Here is a 27,892-nt window from a genome sequence, read left to right as displayed (position 1 = left end):
AAAGTATACTCGGAAATAAAATTAGTGTGCACACTGAAAACAGGTAGTACTTTATAAACCTTTTTGGATGTAAATAATCTATGTTTTAGTGCTTAGTAATGTACGTGAAGGTAATGATATTCTGATTTTTTTTTATTTTTTTTATTTAACCTTTTCTATTTTAAGTGAGTAAAGGGCTACTAATGTAATGAGATATTTTAAAAAGTGACTTTTATATTCTTGTCATGCAGCAGCATAAAAGTTCCTATTTAACTGCTTCTCTGTATTAATAATGACTGTCCTCTGAGGGAATGATGTAGAAAAGGAGATTTCTGCTAGTTGATTTGATGCAGTACAACTGTGTGTGTCTTTGGTGTAAGGTTGACATACAGTGATGTGTTGGGCCCTGTCCCAGTAAACATCAGCAGTTTCTTCCTACATCCGGGTTTTGTCGTTTAACATTCTAGCCGATTTGGAGAAGTCTCTTGGCATTCCTAGTAGAAGGGGCCATGTGAAAGTATAGCTCCATGGTTGGGTCTGGTCTTTTAAGCAGAGCTGCAGAGGAGGCTTGTAATAGCTCCATAAGGTAGGCATACATTCTCATTTGGAGATGGAACATGTAGTTCTATCGTTTATTGCATAGGCATCCGTATCATTAGGAGGTGTCCACTGTGCAAGGTCTGATTTTAGAGCCTTAAGTCTTCCAGATTTAGAGAGGTGAAGCGTTTTCAAAGCAACTGTATTGATTTGAAAACAATTAATGACTCGGAGTGAAAAGATTAATGGGTGCTCAGCAGATCAAACACTAAAAGTGAGATTGCAAAAAAAGGCGGTGTCACTGGATTTAGATTTCTATTTATTTAAACATTTTTAGAGCTCTCAAACCAAGTTTCTGTCTCACAGTGCTTGGACATGGGAAAGGCGCAATCATCATTGTATTTAATATTTGTCTGCCTTCAAGTGAGAGCAGAACCAAATATAGGAGGTAGAAATCAGACAGGCACAGTCTGTAAATGTCTGCAAACTAGGTTGGATGTCCTCAAGGGAAACTACACCATAATAGGCCAGTCTTATGCATTGGCCTGGCCACCGAATGTAAAAAGTAAAATACGGATGATGAGTGAGTAATGAAGGATGATGAAGCACGAAGATGGCTGAAGTCTGCAGAACTCTGGCCATAACAGGACGGGTGCAGGTGCACTTCAGGCCACTTCTGAACGTAGGAAATGCTTTTTCATTTTTTCCAGACACCATATAGTGCAAGGATGTCCTTTTTTTTTTTTTTTCCTCGCTTTTTTTGCATTTTCATTTTAAGTTGAGAGCTACTCGAACAAGATCTCAATTTTTGTCAACAACATTAGTAAGAATCTCCTTTTCTGCTGGTTGCAAAGCTGTCTTCCATACTGTAATAAATATTTATACACTCCCATTAAGGCAGTTTTTTAAAAATTGGATTTATGCTGTTTTTTTTCTGTAGGCACTCTGCCACCAAAGGTATTGTAGTTGCAATGGTGTGCACTTTTTTTGAGGCGTTCAACGTTCCAGTTTTCTGGCCCATTCTCGTGATGTACTTCATAATGTTATTCTGCATCACCATGAAGCGACAAATCAAGGTATGTCTGATTCCAGCACTGCTTTTAATTAAAGGACTAGAGCCTGTTCATTTGACAGACTGGGGATGTTACTTAGAGTTTGACAGATGCAGGACATCTGCCAAGAATTGGTGGATGCGCTGTCCGCCCTATTTATAGTTTCTACACGTGTATAAACCAATTGTTGGTGGATGTCCTTTATCCATCAAACTCTCAATAATCATCTTAGTCTTACCTTGATGCAAAAACTTAAAAACTATAATTGAAAATGGAGCAGAAATACTACTGATGTTTTGTAGCAATGTGACATTTGTACATTGTCCTGGAGACTTTCTTGTTTTGTAACTTGAACTAAAGCTACACCTTAGTTATTCTCAACATCCTTCTGAACACTTTGAGAAAATAGAAACAATATCGAGAGTGTCTTAGAAGGAACTATTTTACAGATTTCAGTAGTTGCTGAATACTACATAACTGCTTTGTGTAATCTTATTTGCATTTGCATTTATTCATTTGGCTGTTAAATGGTAGTAGGATTTTTGAGACCCAAGGCAAAGGGGGGGGCCTGAAGCAAAATGATCATCATTCAGGAGATGGATATATAAAAAAAAATATTTTTGTCTTCCATGTGAATTATTGATGTAGAACATTACGCTTAAAAAGTAAATTTCTCTACGTTTGTTGACCTGACTATTACAAATATTTATTGTAACCAAACTCAATCCTACTTGTTTTATTGATTTCAAAAGCAGGAAAAACCATGTGGTCAAACAGATATCCATGCAGTGGATGCCTTTGTCTATTGTGCCACCTAGATAGAGATAGAGAGATCGAGATAGAGAGATATATATATCGGATGTAATTTGCTGCTCTCTGGGTTAGTGTCTTATTCGATTCCCCTTTAACGCGCAAGCTCTCACCGTTCGGTATTGTTTCAATCGCGATCTCCTTCGCGTATCCAAAAAACAAAAAAATGTTTGAGTCCGGTCGTTAACTCGTGCCAGTGAGCCGATTGACGCCATTAACCAGCATATGGAAAGGACTCCATTCAAAAAATGCAAGTGTGGGGCTAAATTCCCACACACAGATCTCCACGAGGTCTGCAACCTTTGCCTCACTCTAGAACACGAGAGTCAACACTGCCAGGCCTGTGCTTTTTTCAGGTCCAAGAAAACTATACGTGATCGCCAGGCTCGAAGTCACGAAATGTCTAGATCAACCGTTTCTGCACCGGACAACATATTCGATGCAGGCCCCGATGATCCAGAACCAGAGACAGGAGATGAACAAGCCAGCGTCTCCAAAGCCGATGAATTGGACTCAGAAGACCTCACGATTACTCCAGGTCAACGGAGCAGGAGCACTGAGATCGATGCCCCTGCCCCGAAAAAACACAAGGCTCCAGTAACCCCTTCACCTTTGGGTCTGGGTCGACACCGTGACAATACTTCAGAAGCCCCGCCTCCGGCCTGGCTCCGAAGTCCACAAAGACTTCAGGCAGCTTGGAATCGAGCCATCCACACCACGGTACCGAGAATTTATCTCAAGGATTCCGATTCGAATAAACATTCCAAACCTTCGGAGTCAAACTCCACCTAAGCAAAAGGAGACTAAAACCCCTCCTAAAGCTAAAGACGACCAACCAAAGCACACTCGGAGCCTAAGTCCTCAGCGCTGAAAAAAGAAAGTGGATCAAAAGAACTGTTTCATCCAGATCCACCGGATCCTAAGCAAAAAACACTCCATATCGACCCCATCACCGGTCAGGTCACTGCTATATATCACCTAAAAAGAGGAAATTGGACACCTCGCAGACATCTAAGATACCCTTAAAGAAAAAAGACTCAACCACGTCACCTATGATGCCTTTCTATCCACCTCCACAGCTTCCAAACATAATACTCTCTCCAGTGCCTCCTCTTTCACCTGCACCACAAGACGATGTTGAGGATATAGGGGGTGGGGATGAGGACAAAGACCCACCACATGATAATGATGACGATGACAACCACAATATCCCACCTCATGACTCTTGGGATGATTATAATGTCCCAGATGTACCTGAACCAGATGTATATCCCTTTAGGCCATCCCCTCCAGATGACAACATAGGGTTTGCGCAACAAATAAATAGAGCTTCACAATACCATGGGGTTCAACTCCACTCAGACCCTTTGGAGGAACATTTTTTATTAGAGACCTTCTCGCAGCCTCACAAATCAACAAATAATCTCCCTATGCTGAGAGGGATGATTAAACATGTCCCTGAGGTTTTTAAAGATCTGTCGGGGCTAGATTGCTCAATCCTAGAACTGGAAAGAAATATAAACCAGCTCCAAGCGATCCAGCTTACATTAAGGGTCAACTCCCTCTGGATTCACTAGTAGTGGCAAATGCCCGGAAACGGGCAAATTCCCAAACCACAGGTGATGCCTCTCCACCAGACAAAGAGTCTAAACTATTGGACGCATCCGGTAAAAGGGTTGCATCATAGGCGCCAAATTTGTGGCGTATTGCTTACTCACAAGCTTTACTAGCAAGGTATGACCCGGTTCACTATGATGAGCTTGAAAAGCTCATGCAACATCTCCCACACCAATATAAGACCAAGGCAAATGATCTCCTACAAGAGGGAAAGTTAATCACAAATACCTCTATTAAATGTTCCCTGGATGCAGTGGATACAGCATCTTGCACAATTAATACAAGTGTGTTACTACGCAGACATGCGGGGTTACGCATATCTGGTTTTAAGCAAGAGGTGCAGTCTACCATCCTCAATCAACCTTTGGATCAGGAACACTTGTTTGGACCTACTGTGGACTCATCTTTAGAAAAGATGAAAAAGGACACAAACAGCCAAATTTGTGGGGGCGCTACAGGGAAGAACTAGTAGAGGTTCCTTTCGTCGCTCCTCTTATAGGGGCGCCTCCAAAACCATTGGCACAGAAAACACCTCTTCCACTTATAAAAGCCCCACTCAAACTTCCCCTAACAAAGGATATTTAGATGGACTTACAGAGGCAATAACAGGGAGAGGACGTGATCTAGCACCCGCAACTCCCCCACCACAAAACAGTGACTTCCCTCAACACCCCTCAGACCACTCCACTCCGGTCGGGGGAAGACTATCACAGTTCCTACCTGTCTGGAATTCCATCACCACAGACAGGTGGGTGAGACAAATTATCCAGTATGGTTACTGCCTGGAACTCACTTCTACCCCCCCCCCCCCCCCCCATACCTCCCAGACAAGTGTCCAATGTCAACAGAACACCTCACCCTTCTAAAGCAGGGGGTATTCTCTCTCTTGCAAAAGCATGTAATAGAACCGGTTCCCCTACATCATCAAGGTACAGGGGTTTACTCACTTTATTTCCTCATTCCAAAAAAGGATGGCATTCTCAGGCCAATATTAGACCTCAGACTGTTTAACCTGTACATACATTCCGACCACTTCCACATGGTCACTCTACAACAGGTCCTCCCACTGCTCCAACAAGGCAACTTCCTTACCACTCTAGATCTCAAGGACGCCTACTTCCACATTCCTATTCACCCTGCTCATAGGAAATACCTATGGTTCGTAGTGGACGGGCAACATTACCAGTTCAAAGTCTTTCCATTCGGAGTCACAACAGCACCCAGAGTCTTCACAAAATGTCTCTCGGTGGTAGCAGCCCACCTAAGAAGACCACACATTCATGTGTTTCCTTACCTAGACGTGTACAACAAACACCCAACACAATCCAGCTGCTGCACAACTTAGAATTCACAATAAATCTCACCAAGTCACATCTCTAACCATCCCACACCCAACCTTATCTAGGTGCAACAATAGATACTTCCAAAGCCCTTGCATACCCCAATCCAGCCAGGATAGCCAGTATGCAAGCTCTCATAACAACATTTCAACCACAACACTCACGACCAGCTCGAGTGTTCATGCAGCTAATAGGGAAGATGGCCTCTTGCATCTTAATTGTCCCTTACGCAAGACTCCAGATGCGTCCATTACAGGAATGTCTTGCACAACAGTGGAACCAAGCTCAAGGTCAACTTGCGGATCTGGTGTTGTTGGACAGCCGCACATATCGCTCTGCAATGGTGGAACACACAAAATCTTTCCAAAGGGCGGTCGTTCTTGTACCTGGTTCCACAAATAGTGCTAACAGCGGACGCATCGCTCACTGGCTGGGGAGCTCATCTCTTAAACCATACCATTCAGGGTATGTGGACCCCTCAACAAAAACTACTACACATCAATCACTTGGAGTTACTGGCCATATTTCTTGCTCTAAAATCATTTCAGAAACCTCTCGTAGGCAAAGCTGTCCTCGTCCGTACGGACAACATGACAGCAATATACAAAAACATGGAGGGACACTCTCTGCAGCTTTCACGCCTAGCACAAAGCATATGGAGATGGGCCATTCCTCAAAAAATATACCTCTTATCAGAGCATCTACCTGGGATACACAATCCGATTCCGGATCTGCTCAGTCGGCAACAACAGCAGATTCACGAATGAGAACTTCATCCGCAAGTTCTTCATCCGTTTTTTCAAATGTGGGGCCATCTAGCCATAGATCTGTTTGCCACACATTTAAACACAAAATGCCCAAACTTCGCCTCCAGGTATCCACACCCACTGTCCAAAGGCAATGCGATATGAATGAACTGGTCTGGTAGATTTGCGTACGCTTTTCCGCCTCTCCCGCTCATTCCGTTACTGGTGCGCCGGCTCAAACAACAGTCTCTCACAATGATCCTGGTTGCTCCAACATGGGCCCGACAACCATGGTTCACAACACTGCTGGAACTCTCAGTTGTTCCACACCAAGAGTTGCACCTTTCCCCAAAGCTTCTCACACAGATCCATAGAGAGATAAGACCTCCAGATCCAGCTCAACTGAACCTAGCGATCTGGCTCCTGAAGTCTGAGAGTTTGGTTACCTCAATCTCCCACCAGACTGCATGAACGTCATTAAAGAGGCTAGACGTCCTACCACTAGAGCATGCTATGCAGCTAAATGGAAAAGATTTGTTTACTGCAATAACACAATCGATCCACTAGATGCTTCAATTCAAAACATTATCTGTTATCTCCTGCATCTACAAAGATATAATCTGGCATACGATTACATCTTGCTGCAATAGCAGCTTACTTACAAAACAGACAACACTTGTCATTGTTTAGGGTACCTGCCATCAAAGGAATGTACAACGCGTACCATCACAACGCGGTATGTTACATCGCGGTCTTGACAATGCAAGTCGTTACATCGACATGCGCTGGAGGGCGCTGGATTTGGGAATAGTGTGAATTACTATTCCAACTCCAGTCTACAGTACAGTAGGGAAGGTGTTGGAATAGTAATTCACACAATTCCTTAGTCTAGAGCGCCCTCCAGTGCAAGTCGACCATACCGCGTTGTAATGGTTGCGTGGTAAAGAATGTTTGCCCCATCAAAGCATTCATGGAAGGCCTTAAAAGGATAATTCCTCCCAGAATTCCACCCTCTCCAGTATGGAATCTAAACATTGTCCTTACTAGTCTCATGAGTCCCCCATTTGAACCTTTACATAAATGTGGGTTACAGTTCCTCATATGGAAAGTAGCTTTCATTATGGCGATCACATCTCTCAGAAGAGTAAGTGAACTCCAGGCATTAACCATACAAGAACCATTTTTGAAAATGCATCACAACAAAGTGGTTCTTAGGACAAACTCTAAATTCTTGCCTAAAGTAGTTTCGGCTTTTCACCTCAACCAGTCTGTTGAGCTCCCAGTCTTTTTTCCTCAACCAGACTCAGTAGCAGAACGAGCTCTTCATACGTTTGACGTCAAAAGAGCTATTCTTTACTACATTGAAAGGACAAAAACTTTCAGGAAAACTAAACCACTTTTTGTAGCTTTCTCACCACCACATAAGGGCAATCCTATATCAAAAGCTGGAATTGCCAGGTGGATCGTTAAATGCATCCAAATATGCTACCAAAAAGCAAAGCGTACATTATCCATTCCCCCTAGAGCGCATTCCACACGCAAGCTAGGGGCATCCATGGCATTCTTAGGAAACCTCCCCATGGACGACATTTGCAAAGCTGCAACATGGTCTACACTGCACACTTTCACAAGACACTACTGTGTAGATGTGCAAGCAAAACAACAAGCTAGTGTGAGCCAGGCTGTATTAATAACACTTTTTTAAACCACTGCAACATATACAGGTAGCCACCGCTAGGGAGAGTACCGCTGTATAGTCTATGCACAAGTATAAGATCTACAGCTCATTTGCCTCGAACGGAAAATGCTACTTTCCAGTATGCCTCTGTTCTTGGCATGTAGAGCTGTAGATCCATATACGCCCACCCACCTCCCCGGATACCTATATGTGTTGCAGTACTATCTTACTTGGATACAATACACATGGACATCTTTTTTTCTATTTCTTTCTAACTCCATCATCACCCTTTATGGCAAACAATCTTAAAAAAGAAAAGTGAGGCATATCATCAAAAATCAAAGGGGACTGCTAACCCATGCTTAATGCTACCGCTACAAGTCAAAAAACATCTCACATGGTGGTGTGGCGGTTCATGCAGAAAGAAATTCAAAGATTTAGCTTCATGGTAGCATAGAGGAGATACTGTACCACTACAAATTCCTTTCTATTGTAATTGGGGTACCATCTCTGCTTACTCCAAGACCTGGATTAAATGGGTTCACACATGATCAATATATTGGAATGAATCAATCAATAAATCTTTATCCGGATATAAGAATATCCATAAAAGAGCATGACACAAAGAAACAAATAAAACATTGCATGTTTAAGTCAATATACACATAGGTAAAAGCAATAAAAACTTCGCGGCTTCTACAATTAAGCAAAACAGCGTCACTAAACCGTCATGGACGTGAGAATTTGGTGGAACCACTAGGAGAGTGGGACTCTGAATATAGCAGCATATTATGGTAAAGTGCAAGGAGTTGACAAGTTGAAGCAGAATAATAAATCATGGCCTGGGCCAATGTAAAACACGCAAGACTCCCTAATAACATTAGACCAGCCAATAAACAATATTAAACGGATCCTTGGCTGGTGCAATATTAAAAAGGAGGCAGAAAGTATGCATTAAAACTGCTACCGGGACTAATTAAAGAATAAGAAACATTTGTCATAAAATTAGCTAATAAAAACAAGACGCCCGGGCTATATTGAAGCAACATACACTTCTGTACCCCATGAAAACAAGGATGGCTCCTCCTCACTTCTAGTATTCCTTAGTTTTACAGCTGATCTTAAGAAATTCACAGTGCTGAACAGCGTAAATGGGTCTGAGCAAAGTTTCAGGAACAAAAGTGCCACCTTAACCTGGCTAAATTTGGTGCGTCTTAAAATAGTTTTTAAAAACAATGACCTTGGGTACGTATAAAAGGGACACAGTAAAACAAAATGGAGAGTATCTTGCGTATCTTTGTGTCAATGTCTGCTGTGAACCCTGCAGGAACTGATGAAATATGATGCAAAAGATTCAGTCTAAATCTGGTCATTAAGAATCTATCATGTTTGTTGTGTATATTAGACAGATAAAATTCCATTCCCGGCACTGATTTTGTTAGCAGATGGGCTCTCACTGAGACTTTCAACAGTTCTCTGTCCTCCCTTTCACATGCTAAGTGCGTAGAAATTCAGTCTTTATAACACCCTTGTCTCGGGAAGTGAGTGTAGAGGGCTCATCAAAATAGTTGGTATAACCCAACCATTTCAGGGTATCCCTTACATGTTTGAGCCAGGGTATCCGATGACCTTTGTCCCGAGCAATACAGTCCTCAAGTATTTGTCTGCTTAGACTTGCCTCAGGGTTAGTCCATATTTTTATCCAGCATGTAATAGGTTTAAAACTTAACCTTTCACTAATATAGGTGAGGCCTAGCTCCTCATGAACAATGTGGGAAGGCGTGCTTTGGGGTACTTGCAGGACCCTTCTGAGGAACTTATTTTCCTCAGTTTGAATCAGTGACGTGTCTCTAAAGCCCCATACCTCACTCCCATACAAAGTCTTGGCGCAACATACCGAACTGTACATGTGCAAAATTTCATTTAGTGACCAGCGACCTAATCTAGTAGCACAGTTCATGATTGAACCCACCGAACTAATTTGTTGGCTGCATTTATCAGAGATCAAAGTTTTAAAATTAAGATGCTTATCAAATATAATCCCTAAGTAATTAAAAACCTTTACTTTTTCAAATTTGTGAGCCCCAATTGAAAAGATAAAGTTCTTTGTTGGTCTTTTCCCTGTTTCCATAACGTATGATTTGGTGAGATTGGGCGATAAATCTAAATCCGCCATGAAACTGACGAAACCATCAATGAGAGACTGTAGTCCCCTTGCTGTGCGAGACAGGAGGACCGCGTCGTCCGCATATAGGAGGACGGGAATACTTCTCCTCCCAATGCGTGGACAGTCTACCCCCAAATCTCCGAGCGCCTTATCTAAACCATTTATATATAATGTAAATAGAAAGGGCACCAGGATGCATCCTTGCCTTATATTGGAATCACTTTAATCCCATCTTTGAGTAATCTAACTAACACATTGCAGACTTTCTTCAGTATAGGAAAGACTCCTACAAATGTGTCAGACTTCAAAACAAATGCATGTAAGTTTAAAATACTAAACATAATAGGAAGCAACAACACTTTCTTTGGAACCCCGTACACACGTGTCTTGAAGGTAGCATCCTTAGAACCTACAACCTTTTTACACAAGTTGAATTACCCTTTGTAGTTAGACTCTGGTAAATCAGATGTGACCCGATGGCGAGACCACTGTATCCCATGGAGGGGTTGAGTATCAACAACAAAAACAATCTCCAAACTTTGTTAAACATTCGCTAAGTGTTTCCTGTTTAACTTCCTAGAATGGAACATAATAGGCTTGAAAAAGAGTTCATTTGGATATGGTTTCAGGGTAGATATACTGTGTAAAGACGTGCTATATAGTTAACAAGAGGGTTGCATGCATAAACATCCAAAATTGTGTTTAGGTGGCACAAGTGTGTGACTACTGAATAAATCCAACAAGATGCTAGACATTGAAGAGACCGTAGAGTGGAAGTCTATCTTGCCAGCCCCTGCTCCACAAATGCCACAAATCCAGAATGCTGAAGCTGAACCTAATTATTGAAACAAGCCGGAGTTATAGGGCAGAGTAGCTACCATACAGGTTACCATCACCCCAGCTGTCTTCATATCACTCACCCTGGCATAAGCAATCCATTCAAGACATACAGGAAAGGGACTTTGTTAATTGAAAAAGTAATTTAACACTAACCTGGTGATCTGTTGATCAATCGTGAAGTCCCATTCTTTCAGAACTTTAAGACGTTTTCTGTAATAAAGTATAATGGAGTTACCCCAGACCAAGTTAAGTCTCCAGCAATGCCTGCCACTTTCAATCATTTTGTTTGCAAGTGTTGGAGCGAAGGTGGAAGAAAATCTGTAAACGTCATCACTGTAGCCTAAAGGAAAATACTTCTCTCTCGCCAAGACGACCATATTGAAAGCAGTCACTGGTTTCCTTACAAAGAATAGTCTCAAATTACAAAACAGTTGCTTAAAGCAATAGAGATGTATCTACAGAGCTTGAGCAGGCATGGAAAGCTCCAGTGCCTCCTCAAGACTTGTCATCTGTCTCTATATGATTGCCTTGAGTAGATACACACTTCATTGTCTGCATGAAGGGGAAGCTGGAAAAGGAGGCTAGGAAGAACTGGACGAAGGGGGAATAGGATGCCCAAAGCAATAAATCGCAACAATATTAAGGCTTGAGGGAGTATCTCAGTGAGCGCCTGTCTAATGATTTCTCCCCCTACAATGCTTTCTTATTTCATGGTTAAATCAAAAAGGCATCAATCTAATTTTTACATCAAGGGTGGAAGTACTTTTTCTTGTGGTCTAATTAAAAGTCTTACCGGACAGTGATCACAAATCTAATGCTGGCACACATTCGAAAGGAGGGTCTTCTGATTGTGACAGTGCTATTTCCAGCACATTCCCTGACTGAAATAACATGGAGATACAGGAGCTTGGGAAGATGGCACAAAACGCTTTAGTGGCCAGCTAGAAGCATGCTCCATCAGGAAGCAAATTTGAGAAGGTTAGTCCAAAATTCCAAATTTATTCGTTGTAATTCACAAATTCTACAAATACAAAAGTTAAAACATGTTGGATAACGAGAATTTCAATTTGATAAAAATCATCAACATGTAGTGTCAAGTTCTAACCAGCAGCAGTATAATATTGTCAATATTCAGAACAGTAGTAACTTTCTAGTAATACCTTCAAGTCCAATCCTACAGGCAGTTAAAATGAATTCAAAGCTACCTTGGCTCTTACAGCCACTAGGGTCTAAACAGGGTCTGTGGTCATCCGACATGTCGCCCAAGCAGATGTGATGAACTTGGCCACTGCAAAGACCACAATTGCCCTTGCATAAATTTTGCATATTCTTAGTGAATTAGTGTGATCGGTCAGCCCCAAAGCCCAACGCTTTGGTGCAATCCATCTAGATCCTGATCTAGAATATGCCCTACAAAAAAAATTATTACAATGCTCCTCCGATTGATCTGTAGAACAGCAAACCAGCTAAAGATTCGACTGTCAGTCGGCAGGGCCCATAGGGTTCTGTGGAAGAACACCATAACGAAATTGGAGGGAAAAAAAGAAAAAAGGCCAAGGCAAGTTAATGTAATCTTATTCAAATACATTTCTATGCATTAAAAAAGGTGTTGATCCTGCTACCTGTAGAATCAGAAGACTCGTGGAATGTAATACAGTTTGCCCAGTAAGGTTCACAGTGCCTTTGACATTGTTGTTGATGCCTGAGGGGGCTTTTCCACTGGCTACCCATGCCCAAACTATTTAAAGTCTGTTTAATGTACGCCAGCCTGGTTTTTTTTAAATAAATCTTTTAAGGCCATGATCTTACTTGGGGCTTCTCTGTATGGCTTTTAAAGATCCTGTGGACTATACCCGAAGCCAATACCTAGAGGTAACAATATCACCTCTTCTGTAATAGGCTGAAGGGCAAGTAGTAGAGTCCCGCGCTCCAGACAGACTACAGCCCTTATGAAATTGTCACCCACACCAAGAAGTGAACAGTTGCAGTAACCCCACAACTCTGCGCCGTACAAAGTAGCGCTTTTGACCTGGGCATTATAGATTTGAATCACGGGGAGATCTGGTAAGATGGAGCTCTTTTGGCAAACCCCACAATGGCAGGTGCTCTGTGATTGATTAGTGAAGTACTGTTTTGGATTTTTGGCCCCCAAGACTCGTTATTCGTCAATCCCATCCCCAAATAATTGCATTTTGACACTCTATACAGTGGAGCACATCTTAAACCAATTTTACCACCCAATCTCCTACTTGTAAACCATGAATTTAGTATTTGGAGCATTTATTTCCATCCCACAGGTGTTGCAAAAAAGTAGGAACCTGTCCATGAGTGTCTAGAGGACCATGAGTGTTTCGGAGAGTAGGAAGGTGTCATCGGCAAAGAACAAGGCCAGCACCTTTTTGCTTGCCACGGATAGGAAGTCATTAATGCAGTTTAGCAGCAAATATATGCATTTGTTCATGAAAGAGTAGGGGCCAAAACAAAGCCTTGGCTAACACCTTTATCTACATCTGTGTTGTCTGTCAGTTCCCAGTTTGGTCCCCACTGGATCCTTGCATACTTCCTATCGTGCATTCGCAGAATTATGTTCAACAAATTGACCAGGAGGTTGGTATCAATTGGGACATCCCACATTTTTGCCCTTGTGACCAGATCGAATACTGCTAGTAAATCAATAAACACAACAGTGCCCTATCGCCAACATCTACCATCTTCCGTTTAGTCATAAGGAGCCTAAAAGCCTGGTAGATGGATCCAGTGTGTGGTCTCAATCCATCTTGGAAGTGGAGGGGCAGGGGCAGGGGGAGATGACATTTTTGTTCTCTATCCAAGATTTTGATTGCCCCAAGACTTGCATGCAGAATATTTTTTGCAAGTTGCCTAACAGACTAATGTTTTGTATATTGTCACACTTTCCGCACTTTTCGACGTGGGTGGCATGGGTGCACCTGCAGCTATTTCGTTAGAGACAATGTTAATATATGGCACCAAAATTGGAAGGTTAGAGCGAAACATATCGGAAGGAATTTTATGTAGCATAGGGCCTTCCCTGCCTTTGAAGGCAAATTACAGCAGAAGTTTCCTCAAGGGAAAAACTAAGTGGTGGAGTCTATAGTGCAATGATTTAAAGTGTTCTTCCCATTCCCTGGGCAGTACAGAAGACTCTGGTTGTAGACATTGTCTATACCAGTCTTAAAAGCAGAGTACATCTTTTCAGTGTTTCCACGCTTACAATTCTTCATTACTGTTTGTTGCACTCCATCAATTTAAGAAGTACCCTTCCAGAACTTTAATCCAGGCTCCCTGGAATCTCAATAAAATACTGCACCAGCTCCTGGGTTGTCACTCTTTGCATCAAATATCTTGCCAGGAAAGACGCTTTGCTTTTGGCTCTGATTTCTTTCAGATGATCTTTAGAAATGTAAGCTTCCACAATAAAGAATCCATTTTTTGTTTTGTAATTTATACGGTCACATTATGTATAAAACCCAACTTTATACGAAAGGTTACATTAGACTTTCACCTCAACAAGCCTGTGATCTTGTGTTTCTTTTTCACCAACCCTTCCAGGCAAGTGGGATAGGGCCTCCACTTCTTACATTTTTGATGGTGCTTCATATTCTCTCTGCGTAAAATCGAAGGCTTCCATCTTTTTGACCAGTTGTTTGTATCCTTTTGTCAGCTTTACAAACAACGCTCACTGACTCAGGATATTCTAAGTTAGATCTCAGGTTGCATTGCTTTCTACCATCTTGTTTAGTTCCATTTAATTTCCAGTGCAAGTACTATGGGCTTTAAAACTCCCTTGAACTTGCGTCAGACACAGGTAACATGTTTGATAATTAATTGCAGTTACGATTTCATATTGTTAAGAACAGTAAACGTGCATCATTAAGCAAAAAGCTTGAAAAACTAAATTAGAGTGATAAAGAGAATCATTAAAGCTAGTCAACTTATCAGCAACAGTGACTACACATTCTACAAGGAATATGTCAACATTGTCCGAATGGCATGTAGATGTAGGTCTGCAGGGTATTTACAAACCTGTCACAAAGAAGAACCATCACAGGATTGAAGGTTTAATGGTGGGTCATCAGCATAATTGCAAATAGAGATGCCCGCCTAGGCCACAAGGTTTCTCTTCAGCATCCCATAGATGTTCAATACATACAAGTAAAAAATAGACACTTAGAGCTTTCCTAATGTCATGGCGAAAGAGTGAGATTGAAACAGGTATGCAAACGGACTGTGGATTTTGATGAGCGGGGAAGCGGCAAGCCGGTCCGACATCGGAGGAGGAATCCTAGCTGGGACTGCAACTCCCAGTATCACCAGTGCGCAGGTCACGCTCATAAGCACAGCACTGAGCCGCGGGACGTCCCCGGCCCGCAGCGCCGGACGTCCCTGTCCTGCGCCCGGGCCAAGGGTGGGCCCGTCCTGCGCCCGGGCCAAGGGCAGGCTCATCCATGCCTGTCGGATCCCGGAAGAGGCTGGGCTGGGCCCCCCCCTCCCCTCTCTGACATCCACAGAAGGCTAAAGGTAAAGTATTCTTCTCCTACGTTTTACTGGGTGCTTACCCAACACTGACAGCCCCACTTCGTGTAATACGGTGGTTACGCCACTGACATCATACATAGGCAGTACTGATTGTACTGAAAATCAAAAAGCTAATATGAGTAAATGAGAGGGCCAAAATCCTCGAGTCGGTGCAAGTATAGTGGGGACACTTGACTCTTTCCTAACAAGGGCAACAACAGTCTTGGCGCATGAAATTGAATTAACGGAACGCCGATTATCGCTGGAGCCCCCTAATCCTAAAATATTTCCTGGGGGGGGGGGGGTGGGTATTGTCGAACTATATCCTAAATGAGCCTCCGCTAATAGACACGGCCACGAAGAAGCTATTATAGCACCCATATCCCTGGACCCGGACATGGAATTGACTGGCACTGCACAAAGAGCTTCCGCAAGGGTGGCAGCAACGAAAATAATCCCGAAGAGTAGCAGTATGGACACTGCAGTAAAGAGAAAGAGGGCTGGGGGGCCACAAATACCTAATTCAGCAAAAGCCACAAGACCTAATAATCATGAGGGGGATCAAATACCTGAAATAACCTGGCAGGAACCAACTGAGACAGAAATAGGAACCATTGCTCCATGCCCCCTAAGGAATGAACCTATGAGGCAGAGACTAAAAACATTGGTCTCTATGTTTGGGGTTAACTATGTTAACCCCTAGCTCACAAAAATTTAGCCAGATAGAGGAGAAATTAACTACCTTAGAATCTTATACAAAAGATAATTCTCGCGCATTAGAGGCAGTTTTAACAAAGTATACCCCAACGACAGTAAGACAGTCCCCAACCTCCCAGGAGAGGTCTGGAGCTGATGTACCTCCTGGTACACTGAATAGGGACCAGCAGGCGAGAGATAATAGGCAGGGAATCATCGCTAAGGCAGCCCCAGTTCTAATTAGCCACCTGGCCTCTAGTAATATAAGGACTCCTATTGCAAATAACCCGAAAGAAACGGGTGATAATACAAGTCAGGAAGTGGTGAGTTCTAACACAATTCCCAGGTGCCAGAATAATATATCGACAGGGCGGCGCAAACATGATAGTTCTCTGAAAGAAGGAAGCTCTGCCCTGGCTAACAAAACAAATGAAGCCCAGATGTTATATTTACCCCCAGCAGCTGCTCCCCTGGTTTTAGTGCTGTGGAATGTGCCACCACTACGGGAGGTACAAGCAGAAACAACTTCCCAATTAATGTCCAACTCAAAACTTGGATATGGTAGGGGCCAGAGGCAGAAATATTGCATCCCAGTGAATCATGGCAAGAATAGTATCATGGGTGGGCTCAGCTAGGAAACAGTTCCCGGGAGATTGTGTGATTTAAAAAGGGAATTCGTTGTTGGCTTTCTCCTGTATCGGCTGGGTCATGCTCACATTAGAAACACATATATATTACCGCCTTACCATTGGGTTTCTTTTAAAGACCCCCTACATCATTAAGATCTGTAAGCCATCTACATCCTAAGGAAAGACCGAAAGAGGGCCTATCTTGGGGAAATAGCAGGAACATGGATTGGAGGCTCGAGAATAGATATGCGCCCCTGTCTGACCTTGACGCTTGTGATTGACTATGGGCAGCACACACATGCACACAAAGGAGCAATAAAAGCCAACTCCCCCAAACTATGGTCAACATTGAGAGCTTACAACCACTTGTTATACATCAGGAGAGACCAAGATATGCATGGAATATAGCCTCCTGGAATGTGGCTTGTATTGCTCATAAACTGACTGATGCTAACCGGTACAGATATGGCAGGACCAGGAAATTGTATGCTTCCAAGAAACATGGGCTCTGGACCCAGTAATTATTAACTGGTTTAGATCCTTTCAGATCCAAGCAACACCATCTATTTCGGGGAGGGCAAAGGGGGGGAATTCACAACCAAACCAACATTTTCTATTTTGGTAATGGAAATAACAACAGGGGTTTTAATAAATCTTTATAACAACAGATTTGGCCCAAAAATGCATACGATTGTGGGGGAAGTCGATAAAGCTATCTCGGACATTGTAAGTAGTAAGTCCTCAAATATAAACATCATTTGGTTAGGTGATTTCAATATACACCCTTGTAATCATAATATATTACCTCTCTTTGGATTAGAGGACACGAGGGGAATCACATTTATCACTTTTTACATAGTGACTATGGTAATGGCTTAAATAAGCTATTAGCCTCGTTAAATATGGAGATAACTTCTGACCCAGACCTTAAAACCGATATCTTGCCGGAAACTTTCCAACGAAATGGGGTGGGGTCAACAATTGATTATATACTTCTGACTGTTCCTCTTATCGAACGGGTTATCAAGGTAGGCACTTCCTTTCCGAGTTTTAGTGACCACGCCATAGTTTTAATGGAACTCAAGATATTAGCACCTGAGAGACAACAGTGCAGTACTGTTGAAACACCAATTGTGGCTAGGAAAAATGGGGTACAGCTAAAATGGGCACACATCGAAAAAATCAAGTTGGTTCCAAAAATCATAGTAAATACACAAGATGATATACAACTATGTTTAGACCCAGAAGCCAAAGCAAGGGAAGTTGTATCAGCTTTTTGTAAGATCTTGAAAAATATAAAAACAGTCCTAACAAAAGCATCAAAGAGTGACAAAGATAGGAGTTGGTTCGATCCTATTTGCACAAAAGCTATGAAGCCTTTGTTACATGCCTTAAAGGCTAAGCCCAGACATTATGATCAAATAAGAACATTGCGGGCCTTGTATAAATCAGCAAGGAAATCTAGAGAAAAGGAAATCAGGGAGGACCTATGGGACAATCTGAACAAGGCAGCCAGCTCTGAAAATAGCTCTGATTTCTGGAAGCTGGTAAATGCGCCATATTTTAAGAGCCATCCTTGGATACAAATGTCGATGGGGAGGCATGGGTATCTCATTTCGAGAATATTTTCTCTTTAAATTCTGGTATAACAACCCAATATAAAGCAACGCAGGAGATACGCTATGCGCCCTTAAGTTCAGTGATCGAAGTAAAAGTGGGGCTGGACTCATGTAGCTTGGGAAAGGCCCTAGGACCTGACGGGTTCCGAATCGACTTTTTTCAAGAAAATCCATACCTATGGATCCCACTATTAACTAATGTCCTAAATAATATAGCATTGGTAGCCCCCCCCTCCCCCCCCATGGTCCTCAGGGGTTATAGTACCTATCTATAAGAAAGGGAATAGGGCAACACCAAAAAAGTACAGACCAATTTCCCTGCTGGACACATCATCAAAGCTTATGGGCCGCCTTCTCCTCTCTATATTAGAGGTGTGGGCTAGAAAAAATGTAGATCAGTGCTTGAATTTAGCACTGATCATAGAAAAATACACAAGAATGAAGGAGGGGAAATTATACATGGCTTTCATGGACCAAAGCGCAGCGTTCGACTGCGTGGTCCATGACAAGCTATGGTCTATAATGGAGATTATGGGGGTCGAACCTGCTATTCTAAATTTTGTTAAGAAGTCGTACGCAAATGCGACGGCATCAGTGCATTACACCAAAACTGGAGATTGTACATGCTCTTTCAAAATCTCTAGAGGAGTAAGGCAGGATTGTGTACTGGCTCCTTTCCTCTCTGTACACAAATGGAGTAGAAAAGGCACTTACAGTGGCGACTAGAGATGTCTCCATTTTTGAAATTCAAATGCTACCACTACTGGCTTACACAGACGACGCGGTTTTAATCGCCTGAACAGGGATGGGGCTACAAAGGCTGATAACCACGTATGTTTCCTTCATGGATTCACTTCAGTTGAAAGTGAACCAAACTAAGTCTTTTGTATTAATAGCAGGGGCTACAAGAAAAGAAAAGGTACCGCACTTTAGTGCGGAAATGAAACAAATTTAGGTAGTGGACTCTTTCCCCTACTTGGGCATTCTTTTTGATAAAGATCTGTTGTGGGCAAAATTGATGATGAAGGGGAGAAAGATGGTGATGGAGAGGGGTATTGTTGCCATAAAATCCTTTGCTAGAAAGTTGGGTGCTAAACCCTTATTACCGATAAACATTTACCAGGCTAGAGTTAAAGCAGCAGCGACCTATGGAGCGGGAGTTTGGGTTATGGTTGCATCTACACCACTACAAACTACTAAGAATATATTTTTCAAATCTGTAGTGGTATTACCTCCTTCCTTTACAAGTGGTATTTTATGTTTGGAATTGGACCTCCCTTACATCTTAGACTACATACAGCTAGCCCCTCTCCTCTAGCATTCAATCTGGAGGATTTGAAATGGGCAAGTAGAAAAGGTCTACATGGCTTAGCTATGTAGAGTCCGCCTTAAGGGAGATTGGTCTCCAAGAACTTTTTAAAGACCCCCTAGCCTGTAGGAAGGTTTCTAAACCGAGGGTTAGCAATGTTGATGGCTGACTACAAGCGCAAGGAACACTGTAAAGAGAAATATGAAACCTGGGCATATGGCCTTTACCTGCCAATAACTGAAGGAGGTTTCTCTTATGATGCAACATAGATTTATATTATTGAGGTTTCGCACTAACCTGATTCCCCTCATGTTAGGTTATCCTGGAAAAACATACAATCACACCGGCTTGAGTGTGTGTCCATGCGATAACCTATGATCTCAAACAGAATTGCATATACTTTTATTTTGCAGCCTATATGAGAAAGAAAGGAATGTCCACCTCAAACCAATTTTAAAGAAAATTAACTTTAAGCAGTGTCAGGTAGCATTATGCTTCCTAAAAACACTCCCAGATCCTTTGGTCTGTTATTCAGTTGCGTCATTTCTATGGGCTTGCATGAGGAAGAGGAAAGAGACAGCGCGTAGATCGCTGAGTCTGTAAAACAATATTACAAGTATCTAGATTGAGCATATGAATTTGTTCTCTCTTTTTAACATTTTTTATGTATCTTCATCTTTATCCTAGAATTGTAATGAAATATTTGTAATTTTAAAAGATAGAATTTTGAAATAATTTTAATGTGAATTATTTATATGTGCTTTTATGATCTTTTTACATGATCGAATAAAGATGAATTGATTGATTGATTGAAACAGCATGTGTTCAAAGTTAGAAAATCCCCTCGGAGAGGTGAAAATCGAAACCAGAACTTGGCCTAAGTCAACTTTGTCATACACTTCTGGGAGTTAAAAGGGCAAAAGAAGAGACAAGCTCCTCATTCTCCTCTTGCTATCTAGTACATGGATAGCATTGCACATCACCTAAGGGTTAGCTATCTCACTTCTGCATACGTGGCTGATGCCATCTGGTAGATACACTCATGGCAATTGTATTGTGAAACTTGGTTTAGTGAACACCTCTTCAGGAACATGCCCAATCTTGAAAATGTATATGTTTTCTTATAAATGTGAAAACGTACACGTTCAGACAAAAGATTAACCATTTTGAAAATTTTCATTGGTCATAGCTGAAAAAACAGCAATTTGTGTTTAAAGGGAAAAAAAGTGAATATTTTTCTTATATGTTGGCTGTTGTGCAAAGCAAGGAGACGAAGATTACTCCTATTTTTATTTTTCTTCAAATCTCAACCTTCCGTGTCCTATGACCGTATCTGCATAGCTCATAATCACTGAATCAATCTTCCAGTATGGACAACCTCAGCAAAGGTTTTCCAAAGAAGAGTAGCAGCAGAGGCTTTTAAAATGGGAATAACAAAGGATTGCAATGTTTGGCTTTCACAGTTAATCTTCAGAACGTTACTACATCCACAATAGTGTGAGACCGTTATTTTCCCTTTTGCTAAGTCCTTTTCATTCTGCAATGATGCAATTTTTGGATAACCTCAGCTGAAATTTCACAATTATTTGTAAAACAGTTTTACACCGACATGAAACTGTTCCTCTGTAGCTTCAACTAGTTCTCTAAAACATTATACAGGCACAAGTTGCATATTCGAAAGCCAAACGTTTGCTCTGGTAGCGACTTTCCAAGGTCAGGTTGCTATCTTTCATCTTTAACAGCAACCGCTAAAAAGTTGTCATTGCAGAGGCACTGATCTGTAGTGGGTTTTTTGGGGGCTGTATTTATTTTCCATTTGTGGCTTGATATTTGTGGTGATCTCACAGAATTTGAGTCTCCTTACATTTGCTGTTTATTTTGGACATATTCCACCTACATCATTTGATCTTAAATGATTACAAAATGCGCTAAGTCTTATTAACTTACCACATTCCATGTCATTTCGTGAACCTTCCTCCGTAATGGTGATTACGGCCTTTAAGGATTCAAGTGTATTTGTCAAAGTGCTCCAGAAGTAGACCTCATCCTATTTTGGTATTTAGGCTTCTGGGCTCTGGTCTTACCAAGGAGCGCAAAAGACGGCATAGCCTCCAGCATGTAGGACCTTAACTCAGAATTTAAACCTGACAAACACAGCATTGGTAAATTCCTCCTTGACAAAATTTCCTGGCTTATATAATATGATAATATTCAAAATCAGTGCCTTTCCCCGTGCTTACAACATTTGTTTCATTCTTCATTGCTGTTTCTTGTTAAGATAGAAGTTACAGTCTCCCTCTGTTATACTAATGAGCCCAGGAATCTGAAGATGTTTTGCTTCTCTATTCTTATCATGCTGGGACTGAAATTATGCTGCCTTGTGTGGCTGAAATACTGGGGCTTGACCAGGAGGGCATGAGCAGGATTCAGTGGACTGCAATCTCCCTGGTGGGCGTCTCAAGGAAGTGTGCCATGAGAGAGCCACAAGATTTCAACATTTAGTAGGACATTGCTCCCTAACTTTTAGGTTTCCCACTTGGTTGTAGTTATTGTTAGGTTTACAACTGCGTCTATTCCTACGAGTTCTCCCTGCCACTAAAAACTTTTGACAGCTGCCATTCTTTCTCCATATACAGAACCATACGTTTCAGTAACCAGGGAGGAGGGGTGGAAGGGGGAGAGCAATAGAGAAATATCTTTGGGTGCGAACCCAAGCCCGTCACCAGTTGTTCCCTGCTGATGAAAAACACTTGCCTTTGGAGGTCCACTGGAGATATAATTGGTCACTTGAACTGTGTCCAATGCCCCCGGTAACTGGATAGTACACCTGGAAAACTAATGACGTGGCACCTTTCTGTGGTTGGGATACCTTTTGCTTGGGATTGAAAACATTATGGGGCTTACTGGCAGTTATACTAATTTTCAGTGTAGAATCAAATACTTTTACTTATCTGCCCAAGCAAGTAGGGCCACTGAGAAACTAGGACATCAGAGGGCTTAAATACCACAGAGTACTTCATGGAGTGTAGCTTTATTTCAAATCTGGGATCCATTGACAAAGCAATAATTGGAAAATAAGACCCACACGTTTCTGAGAGTAGCTGAGCTGTCATACATTCCCATAAAGGATAACATTGTCTGTTTGCTCCCCGTTTATTGATATTGAAGGATCATGCCCTTCTGTTTAATTTTGTTATTTTAACTACTTTGCATTGAATTAATTTGGTTTAATTATTGTGTTTTACTGTATTAAACCTCTGAAACTACTAGTGCCTTGTGGAGTGAAACTTGACTGATGGACAAAGCTAAATCTGCAGATTCATGGGCATAGGGTGAAGGAGTTGTTTATCTAGTTGAAGTGTATACACCCGACACTCTGAGATGCTTGTGGTAAACTATATTGTCCAGTACATGTGCTGGTCAGAAACATCTTATTGCCACAGAAACCCTGGGGAAAATGTCTTGTGTGTTATCCCCATTCCATTTTTGCTGAGATGTTGACATTTCACCACATTTTTGGCTAGGTACAGATTGTTTAAGGTTGAATTCCCGCAAGATTGCATTGCCCAGCTTGGAAAGAGACGCGACAACTGGAGAAAGCATTATTGAACAAAGTGTCCATTATATATCGAGAATGCAAATATGAAAGTGAACTTGAGCAGACAGGTGTGTACTGGACTGTGCAAAAAAACACTCACTGTTCATTTGTCTGATGTTGTATAGTAGAACAAAGATCCTCAGACCTACATACTCTGGTATAGAGTTAACTCTAGGGACGTCTGAGACTTCGGAACGCTTCAAAACAGGTACAGCATATTCATTTCTTCCACCAGATCTTGAGGAAAATAAACAGTTTGTACTGCGTACCGGTAAGGAGGCAGATTCATAGATCAACACCTTACTTATTTATTTTGTTTGAGTTTTTTATAGCGTGAACTAGATCCGAAGGTATTGGAGCACTTTACATGAGCACCAGTTACGTTACAGACAGACACATTCATTTTTGTTAGGTACAGGGAGATAAAGGGATTTGCCCAGAATCCCAGAATGTTGAGCGGCCCTGCAGAGACTCAAACCCCGTTCCCCAGCTTCAAGGTCGACTGCCCTAGCTGTTAGGCCTCATTCTCTCCCTTATGCTTCAGATACAAGTCAGGAACATGGGAGTGGCAATATGGAGACAACCAGAGTCAAAGGTATGTCTTCATCAAGACATTCAGGACAATAATATTAACTTAAGGATGGAAAGAACGTACTTGTTATTTTTACACTTTCACTGAGTTTCTTCAACAGTGAAAGTTTCTAGAGGTCTTTGATAGGTCTTTAAGCTTTCTAGTCTTCACAAGCTTTATATCATTTCAAGATGTTCACGTAAATGTAGACCTTGCAAACTAAGGCTCCTTCTCAGCCTAATAGGCACATAGTTATCTTTTAAGTACACACCTGGAATCTGCCAAGAAATTAGCGAAACTCTGGAGGCTCTTACAGTAGTTCAAACACTCCTTTGTTTTGACTCTAAAGATACAGATTGATTGAAGACCAGGAATTTGAGTCTCATCTAGTTTCTTTCTCTTAAACCATTTCACATTGTTTGGCAGGTTATGCATCCATGTGTCCACAGACCTCCAGTGCACCTAAAAGATGGAAGGATGATCACTGGAAATGCCTCAGTTTTGGAATTGATGGTGTGAATTGGCAATAGAATTTGCTCAAATTCGGTAGTGCTGTCCTTGAGTGTTTACCCAGTTATTTCTAATAGCGACATCCCACTACCACTACGCCCACCACCACAGAGCCCAACATCTTTACTAACTGGAGGGCTAGTTAATTATAAAGCCAACTTTTTTAGGCTTTATTTCGTTTTCAGGCTCCATGTGGCACTGGTATATCCTCACAGGAAAGCATTTTTCGATAACAAAAAAAAAAGGCTTCAGGTAATCATGGCTGTTCTGGACACCACCTTCGGATGATCCTGCCTTGCAAGGAAACGCATGCACGTTTTATGGGAAAGCAAGACTACTGCCTGATGACTTTAGAGTGAGTTTTCCCAAATTATCCTACCAACTGAGGATGATATAATTCTGCTTCCTCTTGAAGTGTGACCATATGAGTGCCACTGGAAGAAAACATCGGGACTTTGTTGAGCCAAGTATGACATCTTCAGAGAACATCACCATAGAGACACTACTGGACGGTTTGTGGGTGTTTAGATTGTAGCCATTTTAATCTCATAACCCACTGTCAGCATATCAACCTATTAGAATGGAGAGAAATGGTTCTGTCATCTTAATCTTGCCGGTTATCTAAAATACAACAACAATGTTTTAGCGTAACAAGCAGTTTTGTTCCTGGAATGTTTTCTGTGCCACCTTTAACTTTGGAAATAGGCTTTTTAAAGAACCACTTTATTACAGTTCACTTTCAGGGAATAATTAATAACAGTGCAGACGAATTGAATTGGCTACAGCTCATTCCCCATAAATGCGAACTTGCCTCTCGTTTTTAACTTGGGTGAGTTGTGCAGGTTGACCTTATCGTTAACCAGAAATCCCTCCAATGTTCTCTTTACTGCCTTTAACTAGGTGGAAGCTAAAGGAAACTTAAGTGGCCAAAGAAGCGGTTTCTACATTTCCCCTTATACATATAATGCAAAGAAACTTTCAGAAATAATTGCGCCTCTTTCCAGTTTCCATTTGCCTCAGAATTACTGCTTGCTTGCTTGCTTCTCAGAGCTTTTATTCCTGTCTATGAACATATTGCTGAACCTCCAATGATCTATACCCCACACATCCTGGGAGCAGGCATGACATTCCATTCCTCCCTCGTGTTGCTGAACATGAAAGCCTCCTACGTGGACAAGCTACCTTGTATTGACTTGAATCTCTCAAAAGCTTAAATGAAAACCACCCTAAAAAGAAATAAATGACTGTCATTTTCTAATGTGGCTTTGCGTAACTTACAACTCTTCACTTCCCCTGTTGATGTGCCGTTCTGTTTCTCCTAGTAAGCACTGATATTCAGTGCCTATATCCTGTACACATTCGTGTATTCTCTTGCCCCCTATTCTAGTATACCTGCAGACGTTTTTCATTAAGAACTAAATTAATTTTTTATTTCTGACACTTGAACCTTTGTGCTAGAAATCTTTGTAAGGCGAAATCCTACACAGATCTTTCCACCGATAGTAATGTCTTACAGGGACTTTTTCCTCTTTCATAGTGGGCTGCATTGGAAACAGTGTTTCACAATTTGAAATCCTTATCTTTGGTTTGCTGATAATACTTTAAACGTTATAGTAAACATTTGTGTAGCGAAGAGACACTGCAAAGAATTAAAATCAATCGGAGATGTGTTGGTTTTATGTAATCTATTGGGCTGAAAATTTCCAGTAAGGTGACTAGGCAGTCAAGTTGTAGGTGCAGCATATGGACGTTCTTGGTAGAGATTATGGTGAATATATACAACCACCCTCGGAGGTGTGATGGTGCAAAGTCAGAAATGCATTCATAAGGTTTGGGACAAACACAAGAAAATAATCTCAGGGAAAGAGTGAATAAAGATGTTCAAGAGGCTATTGTGTAGCAAAAGGACAGGAAAGGGTAGTAGTAGACTTCCCTAGTTATTCTAGTCTGACTTTTTTTTTTTATGAATCTGTCAGTACGGGTTAGATGTTGTATTATTTTAGGAAATGGACTGGCCAAGTTGACCTTGGTATTCTTTTTGTGTTTGTGCAGCTGCAGCAGACATCTAACCCTATTTACTTTCTTTTACAGCACATGATCAAATACAGATATATCCCCTTCACGCACGGCAAGAGGAAGTACAAAGGAAAGGAAGACATGGGGAAGCCGTTCTCCAGTTAGATGAAACAATTGACTTTCTTATGTACAATTAAAGGAAAAGAACCGTTTTGAGCCATTGTAATAATGCCTTTTTATTCACAAAACAGGAAATGACCGAGCTAATGATGCGGTTTATTTTTATTTCTTGTTCGGATAGCTTTAGTTGTATGTATGAAATATCCGAAATTGTGCCACCCGATAACTGGCATTTCAACCAAATGATGCTGCCGATATCTAAAGTGGTGAATATTCCATAGAAGCGAAACATTTTCGTTTTAGCAGCAACTGAAGAAGCCCCCGAAATTGTGGTATTCTGTGGCACTAGTACCTCAGGATTAGTTCACAGTTGCAGGGTTTGTTAACAAAAAAAAAAGAAAGAAAAAGTCTGACCTCCCAGTCTACCGCAGTGTTGTCTCTCCCACGGCGGTCCTCGGAATAATCAACTAACCTGTGGGCAGTTTTCATGACCACAGTGTGCTACACGTGAAAAGGAATGAAGAGATACCGTGCACCCCTTTGCTCACTGGGTTTGGTAGATCCTGCTTAAAGTGTCCAAAGGAAATGACACCAGTTGAACGTGAGCTACTAACGATATTAAAAAGTTATTATAGTTGCTCTTTTTTGAACAATGAGTCCCACACTTTTAGTGGAATTAAGAACTGAAACAAGTGTTAGATTTTTTATATGTTTTACTTGTATTCTCCATTTGGTTCAAATGCCAGTTTCACTGTTGCGCTACCTGCGTGATGCTGAAATTGCGCCCTTTTAATAATGGTTCAAAACTATGTTCTTGATGTTATAATTTTGCTTAAGGGTCTGGATACATCTATATATAAATATATTTTAATTATTAGTTGAGATTATTTTCACATTTATTTCTTTGATAAAAAAAGTTTTTTGTTTATTTTTTTGGATTAATTTAAGTTTCTTTTGTGCAGCCTCTTCAAGACATTTTAACACACACACACCCCTACAGTGGCAAAAAGGTGTTGGAGGATTTGAACGCTGCTTTTTCCATTTTTTATGAAAAATTGGGACAAAACTAAAGACCTGCATGTATACGTTTTTTCGATGTGGTACAACTATAAAGAGAGATGATTTTATTAAGTGACTTTTTCATTCCAAACTTTATTAAAGACAGTGACCCCTTTCTCGTCTCAGATATATTTATGGACCTTGAAGTTACTGTAAATTTAAATTATGCTTGATTAGTTAAGAGATTTGTCTAACCTTGGGTGCCACAGTTAATTATGATGCTGGGATTATTTTCAGATAGTCAATGCAATTTAGATCATTTTAATTTCAAGTGGCCTTGCAAGTGCACTTTTACTGTGCCGTTGGATTTATGTGTGTCTTTCTCTGTGGCTCAGAATGAAAAGCCGTTCTTTTTCCAACCCCTTTGTATCGTATTTCAATTATGAACGAAAACATTTTTCTTAAAGATAATAATTTCACATTTTGTTTGAAATCTGTTTTTGTCTTAGTCCCATCTTTAGTG

The 27,892-nt window shown here is 41.3% G+C and overlaps 1 protein-coding gene across 2 annotated transcripts in view; it reads left to right on the top strand.

Annotated features, from left to right (window-relative positions):
• Nucleotides 1-27,544, top strand: part of RER1 (retention in endoplasmic reticulum sorting receptor 1) — an 80,186-nt gene extending 52,642 nt beyond the window's left edge. For both annotated transcript variants that reach the window (XM_085609301.1, XM_085609306.1), the window contains exons 6-7: nt 1,457-1,592; nt 26,326-27,544. In XM_085609301.1, coding sequence (XP_085465427.1) covers nt 1,457-1,592; nt 26,326-26,415 — 226 coding nt within the window. In that variant the 3' untranslated portion in view covers nt 26,416-27,544. The remainder of the gene's footprint in view (nt 1-1,456; nt 1,593-26,325) is intronic.
• The last annotated feature ends 348 nt before the right edge of the window (nt 27,545-27,892 follow it).

Source organism: Triturus cristatus, chromosome 1_2, assembly GCF_964204655.1.
Source record: "Triturus cristatus chromosome 1_2, aTriCri1.1, whole genome shotgun sequence".
NCBI classification, from domain to species: Eukaryota; Metazoa; Chordata; class Amphibia; order Caudata; family Salamandridae; genus Triturus; species Triturus cristatus.
Note: the sequence above shows the minus strand (reverse complement) of the source record. Positions and strands in the feature narration are given on the sequence as shown.